General features: G+C 40.0%; 1 protein-coding gene and 1 non-coding gene across 3 annotated transcripts in view; both read left to right on the top strand.

Moving 5' to 3' along the window:
• The window catches only part of PAPSS2 (3'-phosphoadenosine 5'-phosphosulfate synthase 2), a 91,099-nt gene extending 66,837 nt beyond the window's left edge, over positions 1-24,262 (top strand). For both annotated transcript variants that reach the window (XM_032245608.1, XM_032245607.1), the window contains 5 exons: positions 3,778-3,983; positions 18,017-18,152; positions 19,975-20,243; positions 21,299-21,528; positions 22,444-24,262. In XM_032245608.1, the coding sequence (XP_032101499.1) occupies positions 3,778-3,983; positions 18,017-18,152; positions 19,975-20,243; positions 21,299-21,528; positions 22,444-22,582 (980 nt within the window). In that variant the 3' untranslated portion in view covers positions 22,583-24,262. The remainder of the gene's footprint in view (positions 1-3,777; positions 3,984-18,016; positions 18,153-19,974; positions 20,244-21,298; positions 21,529-22,443) is intronic.
• LOC116528470 lies at positions 8,396-8,521 on the top strand. Its single transcript, XR_004259045.1, has one exon. It is a non-coding gene; the product is annotated as a U4atac minor spliceosomal RNA (small nuclear RNA).
• Positions 24,263-24,592: the final 330 nt, after the last annotated feature.

The following is a 24,592-nucleotide window of genomic DNA, read 5'->3' as shown; positions in this document are numbered from 1 at the left end:
TTTTGCTTTGCATTTTGCTTTACTTTATTTTGGCTAAGTCATTCTTTATAAGCAGAGGCAAATATCACGGTCTTTCTTTGAGCAATGTGGTCAGTAAGCAATCCACAGAGAGCATAATTTCCAGCATTTCTGAAGGGGTTATTCTTTATTAGCCTCTTTCCCTTTTCCTCAACTAGACTATGCAGTGGATTTAATTATCTTCCATCACCAACCTCCATTAACATAGTGCTGTACAGTCTGCCCCATGCAGCAACCCACAGAGATACATATCATTTAGCCCATTTTCCAATGAAAAAACTGAGTTTAGAAAGGTTGAGTGCCGCACAGTAAATGGGAGAACAGTTGACTTTGAATTTAGTGTTCTTTGCAAAGGACTTAGCAGCTCTAATTGCCCAAGAACGTTGAAACAAAGAGTTATTTGAATGACAAACCATTGCCTTCTGTACACAGAATCTAATTTGTGGTTTATAAAGGGTCTCAAAGCATATTGCAGGATTTTATGATAAACTGGATTTCTTTGTTACCAGGAGTTGCTGTTCTATTTCCTATTACATTCTTTAGGTTCTAGTAAACTTTGGAGAGTGTTTAAAAGGTGCAAAGTGATATGCCTGGGAAGTTTAGTTTTGTATCTGCTAGGAGGAGTCTTATGCCCCAAAGGAATAGAACTCTAATCTTTAACTCTGTCAGAGGCCTTCTAAATGCTGCATTGAAAAGTTAGGTTTAAATGGCTTCATTAATCTATGGCACATTCCCTCAAGTCCATAAATAACTGCATTTGTTTTCTCTGGAGTTAAATATTTTCTTTATTCACCTTCCTTTCATTCCCTTCTGAATCTTGAACTTGGGAACTCCAACAAAATTGTCCCTAATATTCTTTTGTGTTATACACTTAACCATGAGCCCTCATTTTCTCATCTGTGAGTATAATTGAGAGACTAGCATATTTGTAAGGGCATCATTGTAGGAGAAGCACCGTTTTGTAAATTTTTTAACATTATCTAGAATCATTGAGAAATGAGTTGTTTTTAGAGAGACAAATTTTATTCTTTTAAGCCCCACACTGAAAACCAACTACGCTTTTAACTATCTTATTTAGAAACATTTCAAAATAGTCTTACTAAAAAAAAAAGTATTCACTCATAAAAAGAGAAAGAATATGTTAAATATAAAGAAACTTAAAAATGACTCTGTCATTATTAGTTTTACCACTTGTTAAACTGGCCTCTAATGTAATGATGCCCTGAAGATTAAGAGGCCTGTGGGATTGTTGGCTCTCACACTAAAGAACCCCCATAACTCTGTATTTTAATTTCTGCATTAGAAAATTGTATGGTCAGGATTCTTCAGAGAAACAGAACCAACATGATCTGCATCCCTCTCTAGATGGACATACATATAAAAATACATTTATTAATATATTTAAATGAATTAATATATATGCATATATTAATTTTATGCATGTATTAATTTTATACATATATAAATTATCTTTATTATAGAGCTTTATTTCTATATATTATACATAGATATCTATATGTAATATATAGATATACAATATATCTGAATTATATAATATATCTGATATATATATATATTTGAATAGGTAACGATGTTATATATAGATAACTACATATTATATATAGGTATATAATACATCTCTTTCTCAATGTACACACACACACACACACACACACACACACACACACACACAGATAAAGAGATTTATTTTAAGGATTTGGTTCATGTGATTGTAGATAATCTGGCAAGTCCAAAAACTGGGAGGCTGGAGACCCTGAGAAGACCTGTGGTTCAAGTCCACGGGCTGTCTGCTGCATAATTCTCTGGGGAGACGTGTCTTTTTTCTACTTAGGCGTTTGACTGATTGGGTGAGGCCCACTCACATTCTGAAGGGTACTCTACTCAAAGTCTATGATTTAAATTTTGATCCCATCTAAAAAGTACCTCCACAGAAATATCTAGAATAATTTTTGACTAAATATCTGAGTACTGTGGCCTAGCTAAGTTGACATGTAACATCAACCATCACAGTTTCTATGTGTGTTTTTTCAGTAGTTTCCTGTCTCTTCCTTTGCAGTCAAGCTGTCATTTGACATTTCTTGCTGCCGAAGATGTAACTTCTCTGAATACCATATTCGATGCCTTCTCATTTGCTGTGTGGTATACTGAAAAATGAGAACACCCTGTTTATTTAAATTCCTCTTAAAGCAAGAGATTCAGCATAATGGTGAGAGAGGCTCACACTCCAGAGAAAGTGCATGTGCCTTAATAAATGACTTGTTGTCATTTTTCACTCCTCGGTGTTTTCTCACAGATGATTCTCAATTGTGGTTGTGCTAGCAAGACCTGCGATTCCCAGATAAGTGAGATTACCAGTCTCTTCAAAAATATTTAGGAAAGAGGGAGCAGGAGCAGGAAAAAAAGGTGATTTTATGCCGAAACCATCATGAACATCAGGAGGACTGTTTGTTTGGGATCCCAAAGATTAGTGGGTTTTGTTTTGTTTTGTTTTGTTTTTTTGAGACAGGGTCTTGCTCTGCACCCAGGCTGGGGTATGGAGTGATCAGCATTCATTGCAGCCTCAAACTCCTGGGCTCGAGTGATTCCCTTTCCTCAGCCTCCTGAGTAGCTGAGACTACAGATGCATGACAACATGTCCAGCTAATTAAAAAAAAAATGTGTATACATGCATACACACACACACACACACACACACACACACACACACACATAAATATTTGGTAGAGATGAAGTCTGGCCATGTTACCCAGGCTGGTCTTACTTGGTCTGAGGCAGTCCTCCCACCTTGGCCTCTCAAAGTGCTGGGATTACAAGTTTAAGCCAATGCACCTGGCTGAAAATATATTTTTTACAAGTGGATGAGATGGGTATAGAAAGCAGTTAGAATGAATAATATCTAATTTTGATAGTACAACAAGATAATAATTTAACTGTACATTTAAAAATAATCAAGAGGATAACTGGATTTTTATAACCTAAAGGATAAATGCTTGAGGTGATGGGTACCCCATTTACCCTGATGTGATTATTATGCATTGTATGCCTGTATCAAAATATCTCATGCACCCAACACACTTTATACCCATGAAGGTTAAGAATTTTAAAGAAAAATGTGAATGAGGTTATTACCCAGATTGTAGTTGATATTAAAAAAGATAAACACACACTGTCATAAATAACTTATACAAAAAATGCATATTCTAATTCCCATAGATTAATATCAACTATCTGATTTTTTTCTTTCTTTTTAATTCAGTGTGTTGGTATGCAGACAGAGCCTAAACAGATAATAGAATAAGAGACTTGCCTAACATTCTTACAAGGTTTATTTCTGAGAAAGACTAGAGAGTTTTGTTTTGGTTTGTTTTGCTAACGTAATTTTATTTAATTGGATTTTGGAAAATGTTAAACTCCCTACTGCATTGAGTTCAGGACTTAGATTTGAAAAGGGAACCCACAAAGAGGCATTTCCAAAGTTAGATCACTTATAGAGGCCACCTCCATGATTTGAAACTCAACCCATTTTTCACATATGCTCCATGTGGTTTGGAAAGCCCTTCAAGGACTTGTCATCTTAGAATCTGGAGAAACTGGTGCAGCTAACACAACTACTTGGATGTGGGTCTTAATGCTTCTTGAAAGAAACATTTGGAAGGGGCATTGTGTACTTTTGAGTCATGCTCCAAGGATGGCCAACCTTATATCTAGTTTTCATGCATCACTTGTCTCTTTCCACAGATGGTGTGATCAACATGAGCATCCCCATCCTACTGCCCCTCTCTACAGAGGATAAGACACGGCTGGAAGGGTGCAGCAAGTTTGTCCTGGCATATGGTGGACGGAGGGTAGCTATCCTACGAGACCCGGAATTCTATGAACACAGAAAAGAGGAGCGCTGTTCACGTGTGTGGGGGACAACATGTGCAAAACACCCCCATATCAAAGTAAGTCACAAAACCTTTGGAAGGACTTTCTTGATCTATTTCAACTGAGAGGAAAAATAACTCTTTTTAATTCATTTGTAAAGGACGTAAAATCCCAGATAAACTGGGATTAGATGGAAGAATGTATTTCTAAGGTAGAGTTTGCAGGTTTTGCCTTTGGAGATGTTTTAAGGTGCAAAGGAATGTCTTTATGTTTGAGGGCTGGTCTCAATGATCTTTTGAGTCCTCAGATTCTGTGATGGCTGGCATCCTCAGCTAAACGGGGCCAGATAAGTAATTTAGTCTGACAATCTGAGTAGAGGAACAAAATAGCTGTAGCTGTGCACAAAACCATAACCTGAGCTGGCAGCCCTGTTCATCCTGAAAATGCACAAGGAAAATAAACATCTTCATACAGATTGGGCCCAACTAAACACGGAACAAGAATGAGTTCTTGCTCTATGGCTAGTGAGGGGGTCAATAATATTCTTTCAGTAAACAAAAATCAGCACAGACAGTGGCAGAGTTTCCAGAGGGAAGATATCACATTTTTGTCAGTGGATACTTTTAAGATTGAAAAAATGTATTCATCTGATAGGATCAGGTAGGGTCTGTCATGCCTAAAGGCAAAAGTACACTAACTCCTCAGATTCCTTCATAGCTTCTAATTGCTGTTGGTGATGGGGTGGGGTGGGGTTTTATGAAGTTGCTGGCTGTGGTTCACTTCCCATAAAGAAAAATAAGAGAAATTGAATGCTAAAACCATCCCTCATCCAAGATAAGAGCAGTAGGGTGGAAATGAAAAAAGTCATATACTACTAGTTTCACTTCTCAAATCTCCCAGCGTGTCCGTTTCAGCATGTTCACAGGAAGAGAGAACACGATCAGGCCCAGGAGACTCTAAAAAGCCTGGGATTGGACAAGGCATGCCCTGTCTCTGAGCAGTTTCCTTTTTTACAAAAGGAGAGGCCAGGCTGGGCACAGTGGCTCACACCTCTAATCCCAGTACTTTGGGAGGCTGAGGCCAGTGGATCATCTGAGGTTGAGAGTTTGAGACGAGCTTGGCCAACATGGTGAAACCCCATCTCTACTAAAAATACAGAAATTATCTGGACCTGGTGGTGGGCACCTGTAATCCCAGCTACTCGGGAGGCTGAGACACGAGAATCACTTGAACCCAGGAGCCAGAGGTTGTGGTGAGCTGAGGTGCCACTGTACTCCATCCTGGGCAACAGAACAAGACTCTGTCTCAAATTAAAAAAAAAAAAAAAAACAAAAGGAGAGGCCAGATGCAAAATAACTCTAAGGTCTCTTCCAGTCCCATGAGCCTGCAAAAAGATATGGCCTCTTTTGGTCTTTGTTTTTGTTACGAAATGTTCCAAGATAGGAAAGACCTTTTTAAGGCCCCTGTTTGTGGCCTCTGAAGGCCTTCTTTATCTGAACACAGAAGGTCAATGGCAAGCAAAGCAGTTTTTTCATTTATTTATTTATTTTTATTTTTTGAGGTGGAGTCTCGCTCTGTCTCCCAGGCTGGAGTGCAACGACAGAATCTCGGCTCACTGCAATCTCTGTCTCCTGGGTTCAAGTGATTCTCCTGCCTCAGCCTCCCATTTAGCTGGGATTACAGGTGCCTGCCACCATGCCTGGCTAATTTTTATATTTTTAGTAGAGACCAGTTTTCACCATGTTGGCCAGGCTGGTCTTGAACTCCTGACCTCAGGTGATCTGCCCACCTTGGCCTCCCAAAGTCCCAGACAGGCATGAGCCACTGCTCCAGGCTGCTGTTTTTTCATTTATTGGACACAACTATCCACCCTGCAGATAAGCATCCTTAATCTTAATGTGCATCAAGATCAAAGTCATCTGAACAGTGTTTCTCAAAGAAGCTGTCAGCCAGTCCTTGAAATTGCTGGACACAGACTGAGAGCTGCTGGAGGAATATTGTGTAATGGGCTGTACTTATATCTCTGATTATTTCTTTCCTGATCATAATCATATAGCTTTGGGATTTTGGGGGGGATTTTATCTTTACTCAGTGACTGAAAGAATAGTAGCCTTTGGTTTTGGTTATGTCAGCTCAGATATTTCTACCCTTTGGGTCTGATATTCACATACACATGACTAGCACTAAAAAAAACCTGAAGAGTTTCTTAAGTGATTACAGGCATGCCTCATTTTATCATGTTTCACAGATACTGCTTTTATTATTATTATTATTATTATTATACAAGTTCTGGGATACATGCGCAGAACGTGCATGTTTGTTACATAGGTATACACATGCCATGGTGATGTGCTGCACCCATAAGCCACTACATCTACATTAGGTATTTCTCCTAATGTAGGAGATGTAGAAATACCATCTACATTAGGTATTTCTCCTAATGCTATCCCTCCCCTAGCCCCCAACACCCTGACAGACCCCAGTGTGTGATGTTCCCCTCCCTGTGTCCATGTGTTCTCATTGTTCAACTCCCACTTATGAGTGAAATATTTACAGATATTGCTTTTTTTTTTTTTTAACAAATTGAAGGTTTGTGTCAACCCTGCATTGAGAAAGTCTCTGCGTTCCATTTTCCCAGCAGCATGTGCTCATTTTGTGTCTCTGCCACATTTTGGTGATTCTCACAGTATTTTTAGATTTCTTCATTATCGTTATGACCTGTTATGGTGATCTATAATCAGTTATCTTTGATGTTACTGTTGTAATTGTTTTGGGGCACCACGAACTACACCCATAAGATGGCAAACTTAATTGATAAATGTTGTGTGTGTTCTGCCTTCTCCACTCCCCCATCTCTCTCCCTCTCCTTGGGCCTCCCTATTCCTGAGATACAACAATATTGGAATTAGGTCAGTTAATAACCCTGCAATGGCCTCTAAGTTTTCAAGTGAAAAAAAGACTCACACATCTCTCACTTGAAATCAAAAGCTAGAAATGATTGAGATTAGTGAGGAAGGCATGTAGAAAGCTGAAATAGGCCTCCTGGGCCAGTTAGCCAAGTTGTGAATACAAAGGAAATGTTCTTGGAAGAAATTACACACAGTGAGCAAACAAATGATAAGAAAGCAAAGCAGCCTTATTGCCAATGTAGGGGTCAAGGGAAAACTTCCCCTTTGCCCCCTGAAATTTTACTGAAAAGGCAACTGACAAAAGGCAGATTAATAAGGGAAAAGGCATCCAGATTTATTAATGCACATTGGGAAAATTGCAGAGTGATTAATCCTTACCCCTGATGGGGCAGAGCAGCTTATTTACCATCCTGAGATTATAGAAAAAATGAGGGCTCAGAGGATGGCCAAAACCAGGTTATGGCAGTAAATCAGGTTATGCTGGTAAGGCAGGTTGTGGGAGGGAGAGAAGAGAAGGCCTGGCTAGCAAAGATGGTCTTGTTATACAGATGAAATTTTAGAGGTAAATGTTTCTTTACCTGAGAGAAACAGTTAAGGTTCCTAGATCTGGCAAGGGAAGGCCCTCAGAGAAAGCCTGGCTGCATCAACATGCATTTTCTCTTCAAATGCAAATGTCCCCCACAAAAGGCAGATTTTTAGCTATTTTTATATTCCAGCCCTTCTGAATAGCCATCTTGAACTATGTCAAGGAAATATATTTTGGGGTGAAATATTTTGGTTTCCTTAATGGATATGGAGGAGGTTTGAGTGGTCTCGTCCAACTAGCCACAACATTCCCTTAAGCCAGAACACCTGATCCAGAGCAAAGCCCTAACTCTCTTCAGTTCTATGAAGTTGAGAGAGGTGAGGAAGCTGCAGAAGAAAAGTTGGAAGTCAGCAGAGGTTGGTTCATAAGGTTTAAGGAAAAAAGCCATCTCTATAAAATAAGAGTACAGGATGATGCAGTAAGTGCTGATGTAGGAGCTGCAGCGTTATCCAGAAGATCTAAGACAATTGATGAAGGTAGCTACACTAACAACAGATTTTCACTGTAGAAGAAACAGCCTTCTACTGGAAGAAGATGCCACCTAGGACTTTCATAGCTAGAGAAGTCAATGCCTGGCTTCAAAGCTTAAAAGGACAGGCTGACTCTCTTGTTAGGAGCTAATATAGCTGGTGAGTTTAAGTTGAAGCCAAGGTTCATTGGCCATTCTGAAAATCCTAGGGTCCTTAAGGATTTTGCTGAATTTATTCTTCCTGTGTTCTTTAAATGGAAAAACAAAGCATGGATGATAGCACATCTGTTTACAGCATGGTTTCCTGAATATTTTAAGCCCACTATTGAGACTGACTCTCAAAAAAAGATTCATTTCAAAATATCACTGCTGATTGGCAGTGTGCCTAGTTACCCAAGAACTTTGATGAATATGTACAAGGAGATTAATTTGTTTTCATGCATAACAAAATATCCATTCTGTAGCCCATGGATCAAATAGTAATTTCAACTTTCACGTCTTATTGTTTAAGAAATACATTTTGTAATCATCCTTTTCTTGGGGTTGCATTACTGTCCAATGAGCACATAGTGAGGGCAGTACTGCTAACACCTAAACAACACACTCGCATCAACTAAAGCTCTGCTTTATGTTGGTGCAGTTTTTGGAAAAAAATTTCAAAGAAAAGAAGAAAGAAATACATTTTGTAAGGATATAGCTGCTCTAGATGGTGATTTCTCAGATGGATGTGGGCAAAGTAAACTGAAAACCTTCTGGAAGGGATTCATCATTCTGGATGCCATTAAGAACATTTGAGGTTCATGGGAAGAAGTTAAAATATCAACATTAATGGGAATTTGGAAGAAGTTGATTTCATCCCTCATGGATGACTTTGAGGGATTCAAGACTTCAGTCGAAGAAGTAGCTGCAGATGTGGTGGAAATAGCAAAAGAACTAGAATTAGAAGCGGAGCCTGAAGAAGTGACTGAATTGCTGCACTCTCATGATAGAACTTGAAAGGATGAGGAGTTGCTTCCTATGGATAAGCAAATAAATCAGTTTTCTGAGGTGGAATCTACTCCTGGTGAAGATGCTCTTGAAATGGCAACAAAGGATATTATGTAAACTTAGTTGATAAAACAGTGACAACCTTTGAGAGGACTGACTCCAATTTTGAAAGAAGCTCTACCATGGGTAAAATGCTATCAAACAGCATCTCATGTCACAGAGAAATCTTTCATGGCATAAGGAGTCAATTGATGTGATAAACTTCATTATTGTCTTATTTTAATAAATTGCCACAGCCACCCCAGCCTTAAGCAACCATCACCTGAATTGTCAGCAGCCATTAACACAAGGCATGACCCTCCACCAGCAGAATGATTACAACTCTGAAGGCTCAGAAGATCATTAGCATTTTTAGCAAAAAGGTATTTTAAAATTAAAGTAGGCTGGGCATGGTGGCTCACACCTGTAATTCCAACACTTTGGAGGCCAAGTGCATGGATTGTTTCATCCTAGAAGTTTGAGACCAGCCTAGGCAACATGACAAAACTCTCTCCCTACTAAAAATACAAAAATTTAGCTGGGCATGGTGCTGCACACCTGTAGTACCAACTACTTAGGAGGCTGAGGTGGGAGGATCACCTGAGCCTGGGAAGTTGAGGCTGCAGTGAGACATGATTGCATCACTGAACCTGGGCTATAGGAGTGAGATCCTTTCTCAAAAAAAAAAAAAAAAAAAAAAGAAAGAAAATTAAGATATATTACATTTTAAAGACATAATGCCATTGCACACTTAGTAGACTATAGTATAGTGTAAATATAACTCTCAAATGCACTGGGAAACCAAAAAAATTGTGTGATTCCATTTATTACACTATTCACTTTATTGCAGTGGTCTGGAACTGAACCAGCAATGTCTCTGAGGTATGCCTGTATTTTTTTCATTATGCCTTACAATGTATGTTGGCAGATGGAACTCAGAATTTTAGAATTTCTTAGAAGCCAGGGAGAGTGGTGGCATGACTTGTGGCTTTGACAATATTGTCAGTAACTCTGTACCTTTAGGTCATTAGAAGGACTCGATAAACATTCCCAGGGAGCTAATGGTGAGAAATGAGCCTTGGATAACCAGAGAGAGAAAGCCACTCACCCTGCAGACACCATGTGCAAAAGTAAAAGAGACTGAAGATGGTTACATGTACCAAACAGACAAGTTTTATTGGCAAAATAATTCTTTTTGTTTTGTCCTTTTTTTAGCACTCTGAAACCCACAGAAACACTTTAATATATATTTTTAGAACCTCATAGCTTCTAACAGTAATTACTTCCAAAAGTATAATCCTGGGCCTTATTCTTTTTCCATATGGCACTGGGAGTGATATTTGCCAAGAAAATAGAGTCACTAGGAAATGGTCTGCCTTTGTTACAGAGCTTATCACCAGCGTCACCCTTGACCTTCCATTCAAGGCATCCAACCCTCTCTTTGGTGTCACTAAATATAGAGCCATGTGCCATTCGCTCAGATGAAATCATCAGGAGGAGCAGGTGAAACTGGTAGAACTAATGCTTGGTGGGGCTCTGTTGCCTTTCATCTATGGCTCCCAAAGATTGGCCAAGTAGTAATTATTTCTCACAATGCTCCTGGTGCAGTAACTAAGAATCATTACTCCTGTTTTGCATTCTACATTTTCTTGTACAAAACAAGAGAACAGAATATGACTTCTCAATGAAAGACAGGAATCAGAGTTTTATAGCCTTTAGCTCCACAGTGAAAACCATATGGTTAGTTATAGCAACAGAATCACCTGAAGAGCTTTACAAATTACCAGTGACCAGATCCCATCCTCACAGATTCTCATTTAATTGACTTTGAGTCAGGTCTTATTGTTGAGGGGCAGGTAGTTAAAGCTCTTCGTGATTCTGATGTGCTGTGAAGGTTGAGAACCATTGAATTAGATCATTGGAGCTGTTTTCTTTATGGCCCCACCTGCATATGTCCTGCAAGTACCTCAAACTCAACATGTTTAACCTCTCCCCAAGCCTATTCCTCCTACTGTGTCTCCTATCTCAGTGACAACTTCACCATCCCGATGGTGGCTTATGGCCAAAACCTGGTTGCCATTCTTGCTTCTCTCTTCTCCGCTTGTTCATTCAGTCACCAAGTCCTGCCAAATGTAGCTTTCAGGTAGTGCTTGAATTTGTTCACTCCTCTTCTGTTCCATCTTGGGTCAGGACATTTCATTTCTTCCCTGTCTCTTGTCTTACTCCCGCCTAATCTCCGCTCTTTAGCTAAAGTGAATTATTCAACCTTTCTTCGGAAACCCCTTTATTAAGATATGATTTACTGCCAGGCTCGGTGGCTCATGCCTGTAATCCCAGCACTTTGGGAGGCCGAGGCGGGCGTATCACGAGGTCAGGAGATCGAGACCATACTGGCCAACATGGTGAAACCCCATCTCTACTAAAAATAATAATAATAATACAAAAAAGATACGATTTACTGCAACGCCTCTTGCCACCACCAACCAACATATTCCCTCCTGCAGTCCTTCTAGAGCTGCTCATTCGATCATGCTCTCTCTGACTTTTACACGTACTCATCCTTCAACCTGGTACACTGTTTCTTCCACCTCTGCCTCTGCACCTTATTACCTCCTTTCAAAAGTCAGCCCCGACTCCCGTGACACATAAGCATGACTGAGTGCCCCTTCTTTGTCCTTCCAGAGTAATTTGGACTTTCCCTGTTCATACCTGTGAACGGTAAAGCTGAAATGTCAACATGGGGGCCACTGATGAGAGGCAGTGGGTGCAGTGGGAAGAATAATATGGTTTGCAGAAGTCTGAGATTTGGGTCCTGGTTTTGGTAAGAAAGCTCTGTGCACTTGAACTCAGCCACTTCCCCTCTGTAAAACTGCCTTGTTTTCTAAAATGAGGACATTTAAATCTACATTATCTACAGGTTCCTTAAAGCCCCAGATTGTGTGACTATGACTGATATCAGAGAAATGAATGTGCATATATATATATATATATATACACAAGAGAATATACATGTGTATGTGTGTGTGCATATATGTGTATATATATATATATATTCTCCTCTCGTATGCATTAGTTTTGCTTCTCTTTGAGTCTATTCTGTTCTCTGCCCCCTTTCATCATGACCTTATCTTCCTGAACTCATCATTTCTTTCCTTCTTTCTGGTTTCTTTCCCTTCTCTCCTCTCCCTTTTTGCATTCTTTTTCACCTTCCCACCCTCAGCGGCTCCTCCCTTTCCAATTAATGCATTCCCTCATCTTCTCCAGATTGTTTCTTTTGAGTCTTCCTCTCCTTGGCCCCTTTAAGCCTATTCCTTATAGCTTTCTTAGTCTTCACCCTAGTGGTTCAGCTCACCCTCTCCTTTTTGCATTCTTGTTGTATGTGATTCCTAGCCCAATTCCCTATTTGCTACCTCACCGGGGTTCTGAAGCCTGATCCTCATTCCTTTTGGTGCACAGTTCTGCAAATCCCCTAGCTGTGGCCCCCTGCTTTCTTTGGCAGGAAGGTTGGAGGGGCGGGAACTTCTAAGCCACAAAGCCCTGGGAAATTAAGCAGAGCCCCTGGATCTCCCTTCCTCACCACTGGACACAGCTCTGGCAATAGTTGGACCAACTTGGGGATAGAGATGCTCTTTGTCCCTCCCCATCACAGAAATGCCAAACACATAATTTTAACATTTCTTTTCAAACAGACAGGTTTTTTGGCTGGTGGTGGATGAATTTGGTTTGATGCCCTCTTCCTCAATAGATAGAGCAATATAGGGTGGACCTCTAGTGTCCAGAATAAATTACTGCATCCTCAGGGGGTTGGGGGTCAACTCAAAATTGTGTTGATAGTCCAACTCTAAGCAATGAGGAGAAAATATATATATAGGTATGGGCATTTGAAACTATTCTGGTTGACTGAGCACAGAATTTAGAAAAGAGGCCATGAAAACACAACCAAATACCTTGCATAATTACATTCTGTCTACCCTCAGTGCTGAGGGTTTCTCAGCCTCAGCACTGTTGACATTTCGGACTAGATAATTCTTCATTGAGAGGGCAGTTCTGTGCAATGTAGGATATTTAGTAGCATCCCTAGCTTCTGTACACTAGATGCCAGTAGCATTGCAGTTGTCATAGTCAAAATTATCTTCGGATATCGTCAAGTGTCACCAGGAATGACTAAATCAGCCTCTGTTTAGAACCACTACTCTATCCCAATCCCCCACTCCCTGAAACTTTCTGGAATGCAGGTCATGGTAAGCCCCAATATCTGGTCATAACAGGGACTGTGAACGAGGTCCACCGCCACTATCTTCATGTCTTCCTACTAGGCATTTCAAATCAGCTTTCTCTCACTCACTCCGGCCTCCCTCTTCTCTGCTAACATTTCAGGTAATCAAGTTGTCTTTGTACAGTGGTGAAAGGTATATGGGGTTTGAGCAGGGGAAGGATTGTAAAATCATTTTATGTTTGACTGAGGAGTGAGATTGTAAGTGTTTGTATCGGTGACTCAGGAGAGACACAGCTCTGTAATTGATTATAATTCAATAACAGATGAAACATATTTAAACTTACAGAAAACAAAGGTTGTCATGTTTTTCTTTTTCATTAGTTTGACCATTCTTCAACCCTGGCTCACTCCTAACATTTGTGGGCCCAGAGCAAGAATACAAATGGAGATCCATGCATCATATTTAAAATTTACATGAATAACTAACAAACTGCTAAATAAAATATGTTTGATCCTTCTACTTTAACAACTATGCCTTGATCACAAACTGGAAATCTAGGTTCAAATTTAGACTTCTGGGTTCTGCATCAGAATATGGTAGTGTGTGGAGAGTTGACCCTTGGCCTTTCACCAACTCTCCCTTCTCCTATTATGCTTGGCCTCCTCCTGTGCTGTGTGGGTCCTCTGGATTGATTGTGGGCACCCCAGGCTGCATGCCTGAGCTCTATCCACAACCTCTCTGTAGACCCTCCCTGCTTAGCTCACCCTCAGAACTAGGGCTGTTCTAAGTGTGCGTGGTCCACCCTGGAAAGACAGGTTGGGAGATAAAGCTCTCCCAGGCCCTAGCAGCAAGCTTAGAGTTGATTGGGCAGGAAATTCCAGAGTCCTGGGTACCCCAATTATGATCAAAAGAGTAGATAATAATTCTGGGTACATCTTCCTTCCAAGTGTCTCCTTACTTTTATGGGATGAACAAAACCAAAGGGGGCCAGAGTTGGGACATCTAATGTGCGGGATACTATGAAGGTGGTTCTTTTAGAGGTCTCCAGGTGCTCTTCACACCCACCTTTCTCTGAAGTCACATTTTTAGCTGAGACTGGGAATAGAAAAGTGCGAGTATTGCTAGTAACCTCAACGAAATCCTCAGTGAGTTAAAAAATGGTTCTTTTTTTTTAAAAAAAGAAATATAGGGTAAAAAACAGCACATAACATTTATCATATTAAACACTTGTAAGTATGCAACTCAGTAATATTAAGTATATTCACATTGTTGTGAACCAGATCTTCAGAGCTTTGTCGTCTTGCAAAATGGAAGCTCTATACCCATTAAACAACTCCACTGGCTAGGCATGGTGGCTCATACTTGTAATCCCAACACTTTGGAAGGCACAAAGTAGGAGGACTGCTTGAGCTGAGGAGTTTGGGACTTACCTGGTTATCATAGTGAGACCCTGTCTCTACAAAAAAATTTTTCAATTAGCCAGGTGTGGTGGTGTGTTTGAGTCCCATCTGCTTAGGAGATTGAGGTGGGAGAACTGCTTAAGCCCAGGAGGTAGAGGCTGCAATGATTTACTGCATGTCAACTTGGGTGACAGAGTGAGAATTGTCTCAAACAAAATCAAAAACAACTCCCCTCTTCTTCCTTCCTCCAGCCCCTGGTAACTACCATTCCACTCTCTGTCTCTATGAATTCGACTACTTTAGATACCTCACATAAGTAGAATCATGTAATATTTGCCTTTTGTGATTGGCTTATTTCACTTAGCATAATGTCCTCAAGGTTCAGCCATGTTGTAGCATGTGACAAGATTTCCTTCATTTTTTTTTTTTTTTTTAACAAACAGATGTTCAGTGTTTTCTCAGATTTCCTTCCTTTTAAAGGATGAATGATATTCCCTTGTATGTATATATCACATTTTATTTACCCATTCACTTGGGTTGCTTCCACCTCTTGGCTATTTGAATAATGCTGCTATGAACATGAGTATGCATATATTCCTTCAACACCCTTTCATTTCCTTTGAATATACACCCATAAGTAGGATTGCTAGATCATATGGTAGTTCCATTTTTAATTCATTGAGGAAACTCCATACTGTTTTCCATAGTGGTTGCACCTTTTACAATCATACTAACAGTGTACAAGGATTCCAATTTTTATTTTTCTACATTCTCACCAACACCAACACTTGCTATTTTTTTCTTTGTGTAATTTTTTCTTTTCGTTTGTGTGTGTGTGTGTATAAGACAGGGTCTCTCTTTGTCACCCAAGCTGAAGTGCAGTGATGCAATCATGGCTCACTGCAGCCCCAACCTTCCCAGGCTCAGGTGATCCTCCCACCTCAGCCTCTCAAGTAGCTGGGACTACAGGCATGCACCACCACACCCGGCTAATTTTTATGTTTTGCAGAGATGGGATTTCACCATATTGCCAGGCGGGTCTCAAACTCCTGGGCTTAAGCAACCCACCCACGTTGGCTCGTGCTGGGATCACAGGCATGAGCCACTGTGCCCAGCCATTTTGTTTTTTAACAGTAGCCATCCTAATGGTTGGGAGGTGATATCTCATTGTGGTTTTGATTTGCATTTCTCATAATTAATAATGCTGAAAATCTTACATGCTTTTGGCCATTTGTAGATCATCTCAAGGGATGTACATTAAAGTCTTTTCCCCATCTCTTAATTCAGTTAATTTTTTTGCCATTGAGTTGTAGGAGTTCTTTATATAGTCTAGATGTTAACACCTATCAGATAATATGATTTTCAAATATTTTCTCACTTTCTATAGGTTGCCTTTTCACTCTGTTATATTCTTTGATGCACATACGTTTGAAATAGTTCCAATTTATTTTTGCTTTTGTTGCCCATGTTTTTGATGTCATGTCTAAGAAATCGTTTCCAACTCTAATATCATAAATCTTTTTCCCTTATATATATATATTTTTTCCCTTATATTTTTTATAAGAGTTTATTAGTTTTACATCTTACTTTCAGGTCTTTCATCCATTTTGAGTTAAATTTTGTATATGGTGTAAGATAAAGGTCCGACTTCATTCCTTTGCATGTGGATATCCAGTTTTCCCAATATTATTTGTTGAAGAGACTGTCCTTTCCCCCATTGAGTGGTCCTGGTACCCTCATCATGAAAAAATAGGGTTTTAGCGACTAGTCTATGTTTAGCCTTAAATGTGGATTTGTCTACTTTTTTGCTGCTCTTTAGAGATTTTCTTTTGTTTTAAAATCAGATATAATTGAAGAAGGCTGCTTCTTTTGAGACTATCCGTAGAAGTTGTGCTCAATAATAATTAACTGATAGAAAACAGCTTGTCTGATTTTCCCCCCAGGGTCTCTAATTTAGGTCCTTATTGAAAATAGTCTAAGATACATCAGACTGTATTAGGAATGTGCTAGCAGCAGTTCTCAAGTATGGTTTACAAAATCCTGAGGGTCCCTAAGACCTTTCTAGAGAATCCCCAAGCTCAAAACTGTGTTCATAATACTAGAACATTCTTTGCCTTTTTCTCTGTGTTGACATTTGAATTGCTGATACAAAAGCAATAGTGGCTAAAACTGCTGGCACTTTAGACTCGAGACAGTGACAACTATCATCACCATGCAGTTGCAGTAAAAGCAATGCTAGCTTCGCCTAAGAGTGTTCTTGATGGAGCTGTAAAAACGATTATTAAATCTTGGCCTTTGAGTCTGTGTCTTTTTAACATTCCATTACAAAAGAGGAAGTACACATTAAAGTACTTCTGCTAATCTACCAATGTGCAGTGGTTGTCTTAAGGAAAAGTACTTGTATGATGCTTTGTGCTACAAGCAAAACTAGCCACTATTTTTTTTCATGGATCACCAGCTTTACTTGAAAGAATGAGTGATAAACTATGGTTATTCAGATGTGAATATTTGGTAGATATTTTCAAAATGAACAAGGCGAACCCGATAATTCAAGGAAAACAGCTGAGGGTATTCATTGCCAATGATAAATCTTGAGGTTTCAAGCAAAAGATTTTTGGGAAATTTTTATTTGCCACCATAAGCTTGGCAGCTTCCCAGTACTTAGAAAACTTTTTGATAAGATTGGTAGTAATAGTAACAAATGTGTGTGTTTAAAAATCCTGTAATGAAATATGTCAACATTTGGAAGACTTACAGACTCGGTGAATAGTTTCTAATTGGCCAATATGTAACATTTCAGAATCATTCATGGGTAAATCATTCATCCAAAGCACAATGAATTTTTAATGTAACCAAGTATGAAAAGTGCATTAATATGGCTTCAGATTCCACAGTGCAACTTACCTTTAAGATAACATGCTTGTTGAGTTTTGGTGTAGTATCAAATAAAAATATCCGTAATTATGCAGAAAGACTATCCAAATCCTCTTCCCTTTTCCAGCTACCTACCTGTAGTTGGACTTTCTTTTTATACTTCAGCCAAAACAGTGTATTACTACAGATTAAACGTAGATGTAGATATGAGAATCCAGCTGTCTTTTATTAAGTCAGACATTAAAAAGATTGCAAATATGTAAAACAATATCATACTTCCTACATTTGGGGAGGAAAATGTTTATTTTTCTCTAAAACTGTTACATTAACATGCAATAGGTTTATTAATGTTAGCTTTAGATGGATTAATAAATATTTTTAAAGGTTCTTGGTTTAAATTTATAAGCTATAACCCACAAAAATGAAAGTGTGGTGGGGTGTCCTCAGTAATTTTTTAAGAGCATAAAGCGTTCTAGAGACTAAAAGTTTGAGAAATATTGTCCCAGAAATGCTGAAGAACTAAAGGCAGTTCTTTACCTATAACCCAAAATGGTCTAAAAGGAGAAAATTTTTCAGATAAAATAGAAATCACTATTAATCATTAGCAATTATAATAATGTTCTTTCTAGATGGTGATGGAAAGTGGGGACTGGCTGGTTGGTGGAGACCTTCAGGTGCTGGAGAGAATAAGGTGGAATGATGGGCTGGACCAATACCGTCTGACACCTCTGGAGCTCAAACAGAAATGTAAAGAAATGAATGCTGGTATGTAAGCTAGCCCTAGTGCATTTTATTTATTTATTTATTTTTATTTTTTTGAGATGGAGTCTTGCTCTGTCACCAGGCTGGAGTGCAATGGCACGATCTTGGCTCACTGCAACCTCTGTCTCTCAGGTTCAAGCAATTCTCCTGCCTCAGCCTCCCAAGTAGCTTGGATTAGGCACGCACAACCATGCCCAGTTAATTTTTGTATTTTTAGTAGAAACATGATTTCAACATGTTGGTCAGGCTGGTCTTGAACTCCTCACCTCAGATGATCCACCCACCTCGGCCTCCCAAAGTGCTGGGATTACAGGCGTGAGGCGGGCAAATCACAAGGTCAAGAGATCGAGACCATCCTGGCTAATATGGTGAAACACCGTCTCTACAAAAAAATACAAAAATTAGCCGGGCATGGTGGGGGGTGCCTGTAGACCCAGCTACTCAGGAGGCTGAGGCAGGAAAATCTCCTGAACCCGGGAGGTGGAGATTGCAGTGAGCCAAGATCACTCCACTACACTCTAGCCTGGGTACAGGGAGAGACTTCATCTCAAAAAAACAAACAAACAAACAAACAAAAAACCCTGAAAACATCTTCTATTGGCATGTCTATAATATAGAAACAGTTTTATAAATTTGTACTACATCTATGTATTAGAACACTATTCAACAAACAGTTCAAAATATTCACTGATACAGAAACATACCTAAAGTATGTTTATTAAGTTAAAAAACAAATTGCAGAACAATATGTAGAGCATAAACATATTTTAGAAAACAGTATCATCATAATTCCAAAATCCCTAACCTACTTCTGTGGGTAGAAGCAGAAAAGTCTCTGACACCACATGCCCCAAACTGCAGATTACAGTGGCTACTTCCAGGGGATGGAGTTTGGACCAAGAGTTTTACTCTTTATTGCATATATTTTGAAAAAGAGGGAGAAAAAGTAATAATAGGATTATTGGTTGTGTTTATATTCTATTTTGGGCTTTTCTGTATTTCTCAAGTTTTTCATATTATAGACATAAAAGTTATTTCATTACCAGAAAAAAAAAAATAAGGCTCTCAGGAGTCCATCACTAAGTGGAGTAGTTTTGGAGATTTCTTTAAAGTGAAGGGGAAATTTTTTTCTATCTTTAGATTGTTGCCCCTTGCACGGGCCCCAAAAAATATTCCTCACAATTATTCGCCCCTCTCCAGGCTCCCTAGTACAAGAGGACTAATTAACACTGGCCCTGCCTGAGCCTTGTGAACAGGAAAGGTCCTGGCAACAAATGTTTTCATTACTGAGTTAGGTTCTCCCTAAGGAGCTTGCTGCCTCTGCGTCTCTTCCCTCTCTCGGCAATCTGGTATTTGTTAGTTGTGGATTAACACCCTAAAGACCCAGGGGTGTTCTGCAGTTGATTTATTAAAAGCCAGTGGATAGGCTTGGTGCGGTGGCTCACACCCGTAATCCCAACACTTCAGAAGGCTAAGACAGGCAGATCACCTGAGTTTAAGAGTTCGAGACCAGCCTGGCCAACATGGTGAAACCCTACTAAAAATACAAAAATTAGTTGGGTGTGATGGTGCACGCCTGTAATCCCAACTACTCAGGAGACTGAGACAGGAGAATTGCTTGAATCCAGGAGGCGGAGGTTGCAGTGACCCGAGGTCACTCCACTGCACTCCAGTCTGGGCGACAAAGTAAGACTCTATCAAAAAATAAAAAGCCAGTGGATAACGAATGCACTGAACAATAAACACAGCTGTGTCCTTCCTGTTCTTGTGGAGAAATGACGCCATGTATTTCTGTGACCTTGGCTCTTCTGCTTTCCTCTCCCAGATGCGGTGTTTGCATTCCAGTTGCGCAATCCTGTCCACAACGGCCATGCACTGTTGATGCAGGACACTCGCCGCAGGCTCCTGGAGAGGGGCTACAAGCACCCAGTCCTCCTGCTGCACCCTCTGGGCGGCTGGACCAAGGATGACGATGTGCCTCTGGACTGGAGGATGAAGCAGCATGCAGCTGTGCTCGAGGAAGGGGTCCTGGATCCCGAGTCAACCATTGTTGCCATTTTCCCATCTCCCATGTTATATGCTGGCCCCACAGAGGTGAGCAATTCCCAGAGCTGGGCTTTGGGACTCAGGAATGTAGACTCAAACTTTACTTAGAAGAGTAAATGAGTCTCTGGGATCCTTTCTGCTTCCACATGAACACATTCTGGAATGTTCTGGTTTTTCTTTATCAAACTTAATTTTGTTTCCATTTAGTATTTGAAAAATGCTAGAAACATCAAATCAAACCTATTATACATTGCCTTTGAGAATATGGAAGTTGAGAGGTGAATGATGTGGCTAATGAAACTTAACTGGGTTATAGGACAAGTTGTATCTAACCTAATATTCAATTTCAGAAGTTCCAGTTCCTCACTATGCCCTGTGAGCTTCATTAGAAGGGAGAGGATATCTTTAAAAGATAAATGTCACCCTTTTATCATAACACAGTGGGCTTATCAAACAGAGATTTTCTTTGTCCCACTGCACCAGCAGTGTAGTGGATTTGAACGAGTTTGCCGCAAGTATGATGAATAGAAAGAGTCTCACCCTTTGGAATGCCCCAAACTGAGTTTAATGAATTAATTCTCTTCAATCAGATCAAAGTTCCAGGCCCCTAGCTCTCCTCTCCATCCTTTGTATTGCTATCTGAGCTTTAAAGAGGGCAAGTGTTATGTTGAACTGGAATCAGCAGCTGCATGTGAAAGGTAATTAGTTCATTAATGGCAGTCAGATGAGATACTGGAGTTTGTAATTTCCTTTAAACTGTGATTTATTCTGAATAGGGAGGCACTGGAAAGTAAAATCCACATCGTTCTGTAGAATAGTAAGATTTGAGTGTTCTTGGCCTGCCAGCCTGTTTGGAGAAGAGATGAAGAAATACAACCTTGAGTTATGAGGAAGGAGTACTGTCTTTAGGGCTCCTATCCTACCTAATATAACAAAGCACGAAGAGTGCTTGGGAGTCTTAGAACCTCAGTGATTTTCTTGCAATTCTTAGTTGACTCACATTGGTGAATTACTTTTAAAGCAGAATAAAGGTGTCTCCATAAATTGTGACTCACAGAGTTGACCCACGATAACCAGCATGTCCCTAATGTGACATTTCCTAGGTCCAGTGGCACTGCAGGTCCCGGATGATTGCAGGGGCCAATTTCTACATTGTGGGCAGGGACCCTGCAGGAATGCCCCATCCTGAAACCAAGAAGGACCTGTATGAACCCACTCAAGGGGGCAAGGTCTTGAGCATGGCCCCTGGCCTCACCTCTGTGGAAATCATTCCATTCCGAGTGGCTGCCTACAACAAAGCCAAAAAAGCCATGGACTTCTACGATCCAGCAAGGTAGGTTTTCAGAGTAAAATTCTTTTACCAACATCTGTACAACAGGAATAAACAAGGAGAATTTGGGCCCTTTGAAAAACTCTCCAGTGTACTGCCACATGCTCCCAAATGGAATGAGTCTCTTGAGAGTCAAGAGGTGGTGTTATACATTTTATGTCCCCTAAAGTTATAGTACAGTCTTTTGCATACAGTAGATGGTCCATAAATATTTCTCTTCTAACATGCATTCTTAATCATGCATGGAGTGCCTAGCACACTAAGCGAAAGGAAGCAACATAGAAAGAGATTGCATGAATATTTATGGTGCACTTGCTTCCCATGCTGAGGGCTCACAGAAGTAGGCAGAGAAATAGAAGACAGTCTCTGGCCTCAAGATACTTCCCAGGAACAGTATAGGTGCATGGTAAATACTGAATGGATAGCTGCCATTACTTACCTTTTCTTCTGCAAGTTCCTGAAGATTTAGAGGACTGCCCACTTTCAAAGATGCAGCATTTTACAGAAAGAATGTGGGTCTCAGGCTGGGCGCGGTGGCTCAAGCCTGTAATCCCAGCACTGTGGGAGGCCGAGGCGGGTGGATCACGAGGTCAACAGATCGAGACCATCCTGGTCAACATGGTGAAACCCCGTCTCTACTAAAAATACAAAAAATTAGCTGGGCGTGGTGGTGCGTGCCTGGAATCCCAACGACTCAGGAGGCTGGGGCAGGAGAATTGCCTGAACCCGGGAGGCGGAGGTTGCAGTGAGCCGAGATCGCGCCATTGCACTCCAGCCTGGGTAACAAGAGCGAAACTCCGTCTCAAAAAAAAAAAAGAAAGAAAGAATGTGGGTCTCAAAAACTATAACCTACTCCAGGAATCCTTAAGGCAGATATCGTTAACCTACACTGAGTTCTTTGTTGCTACCCTGTAACAGGCACAATGAGTTTGACTTCATCTCAGGAACCCGTATGAGGAAGCTTGCCCGAGAAGGAGAGAATCCCCCAGATGGCTTCATGGCCCCCAAAGCATGGAAGGTCCTGACAGATTATTACAGGTCCCTGGAGAAGAACTAATGCCTTTGGCTCTGGAGTTTCTTTCTGAAGTGCTCTTTGATTACCTTTTCTATTTTTATGATTACATGCTTTGCATTAAATTGCTTCTCAATGATGCATTTTAATCTTTTAAAAATAAAGTAAAAGTTGTGTCTATAAAGTCAACTTAAATATATACACACACAAAGTCAAACTGAAGACCAAATCTTTGCAGATGAAAGCAATATTATGCATTGCAGAATAAAATTAACTCTATGTATTTTCTACTGCATCTGAGCAGGCAGGTCTCAGATTTCTTAAGGCTTTGTTTGACCATATGTCTAGTTACTTGCCAAAAAGTGAATACATTTTCCAGCATGTCTTGCCAACCTGCACTCTTCCAATGTCATTTGCCAGTTGTAGAATATGTCAGATTAAGCATCCTCTTCTGTATAACTCACCAAAAAAAAAATTTTTTTTCTCACTCTAAAAGAAGTGTGGCTCACATCAAGATTCTTCCTGATATTTTACCTCATGCCTGTACAAAGCCTTACTGCCCAAATATCTTACGTTAAAGACTTGACTGGAGAAACAAAATGTGCAATAATGTGAATTTAATCTTAGAAATTTGTAAAGCCTCTTTCTGCCACACACAAAAGTTATATTGTCTAATAAGAAGAGAAGTCTTAATGGCCTTCTGTGAATAATGTACTCCAGTTAAACAGTGACTTTTAATAGCATACAATGCTTTGATGAAAGGACTTGCATCGAGGGGTCAAACAATGTGGCAATGTCGTGGAAAGTTATCTTTCCTTCTCTTTGCTGTGGTCACTGTGTCCTGCAGAAAGGCTGGGCCTGACTGCAGCAGCGTCAGCTGTAATAAAAAATAATTCACATTATCAGATTAGCAAGGCACTAGAACTAGAAAAGACCACAGAAAACAGAATCCAACCCTTTCATCTTACAGGTGAACAAACTGCGATGATGCACATGTATGTGCTTTGTAAGCTGCTGAGCACCGTAACAAAACTGTCAACTTGCCATTGTTAGGAAGTACTGGTGGCAGTAAAAGAGCACCCAGTCCACTTGACTCCGTCTGGTGCCCAGTCTGCGCCAGACAACACAGGAGCTGGGGCAGATTCCCCTCAGCTGCTTAGCAAAGCTGCCGTCTTGGATACTGAAAGGTCAAGTTTTCTAAACTCCACTTATTTTATTGCAGTTGAAAAAAAAATTTTTAACTATTCCAAAGATTTCACACTGTTCTGAGACATCTGATGACTTTACTTCCTGAGAGGCAATGTTTTTACTTTATGCATAATTCATTGTTGCCAAGGAATATATGAAGAAACAGCACCTTTTAATATATGTCTCTCTGGAAGAGACCTAAACTGGAAAGAGAAAACTGTGATAATTTTCATATTCTCATTTTTTAAAATGCTAATCTTAACAAAAGTTCTTTTGAGAATTACATACAATGGCCACAGCAATTTGTCTTAATTACAGTGCCTATACTCACATACTCGGTTACTACTGCCTTACAAAAAAAACCCAGCATATTTATTGAAAACATGAGACAGGATTATAGTGCCTTAACCAGATATATTTTGTGATTTTAAAAATATATTTAAAACTGCTCTTCTGCTCTAGTACGACACTTAGTGCAAATGATTATTTCTATGTACAACTGATGCTTGTTTATTTTAATAAATTTCTCAGAGTGAAGGCTGAGTCTTTTCTGCCTTTAACATTGGATGTGGGCTGATCACACAACTTAAGGGCTTTGTGACTTTGTATAATTGGAGTGAGACAGCAGCAACTCTCTTGAACATTATAATTGAGACTATTTGCCCTTATTCATGTCTTTTTTTTTTTTTTAAGACGGAGTCTTGTTCTGTCATCCATACTGGAGTGCAGTGGCAGGATCTCGGCTCACCGCAACCTCTGCCTCCCAGATTCAAGCAATTTGCCTGCCTCAGCCTCCTGAGTAGCTGGGATTACAGGCACATGCCACCACGCCCAGCTAATTGTTGTATTTTTAGTAGAGACTGGGTT

This window comes from Sapajus apella, unplaced genomic scaffold (assembly GCF_009761245.1).
Source record: "Sapajus apella isolate SASKATOON/1434 unplaced genomic scaffold, GSC_monkey_1.0 scaffold58, whole genome shotgun sequence".
Taxonomy (NCBI): Eukaryota; Metazoa; Chordata; class Mammalia; order Primates; family Cebidae; genus Sapajus; species Sapajus apella.
This window is presented reverse-complemented; position numbering and strand designations above follow the sequence as displayed.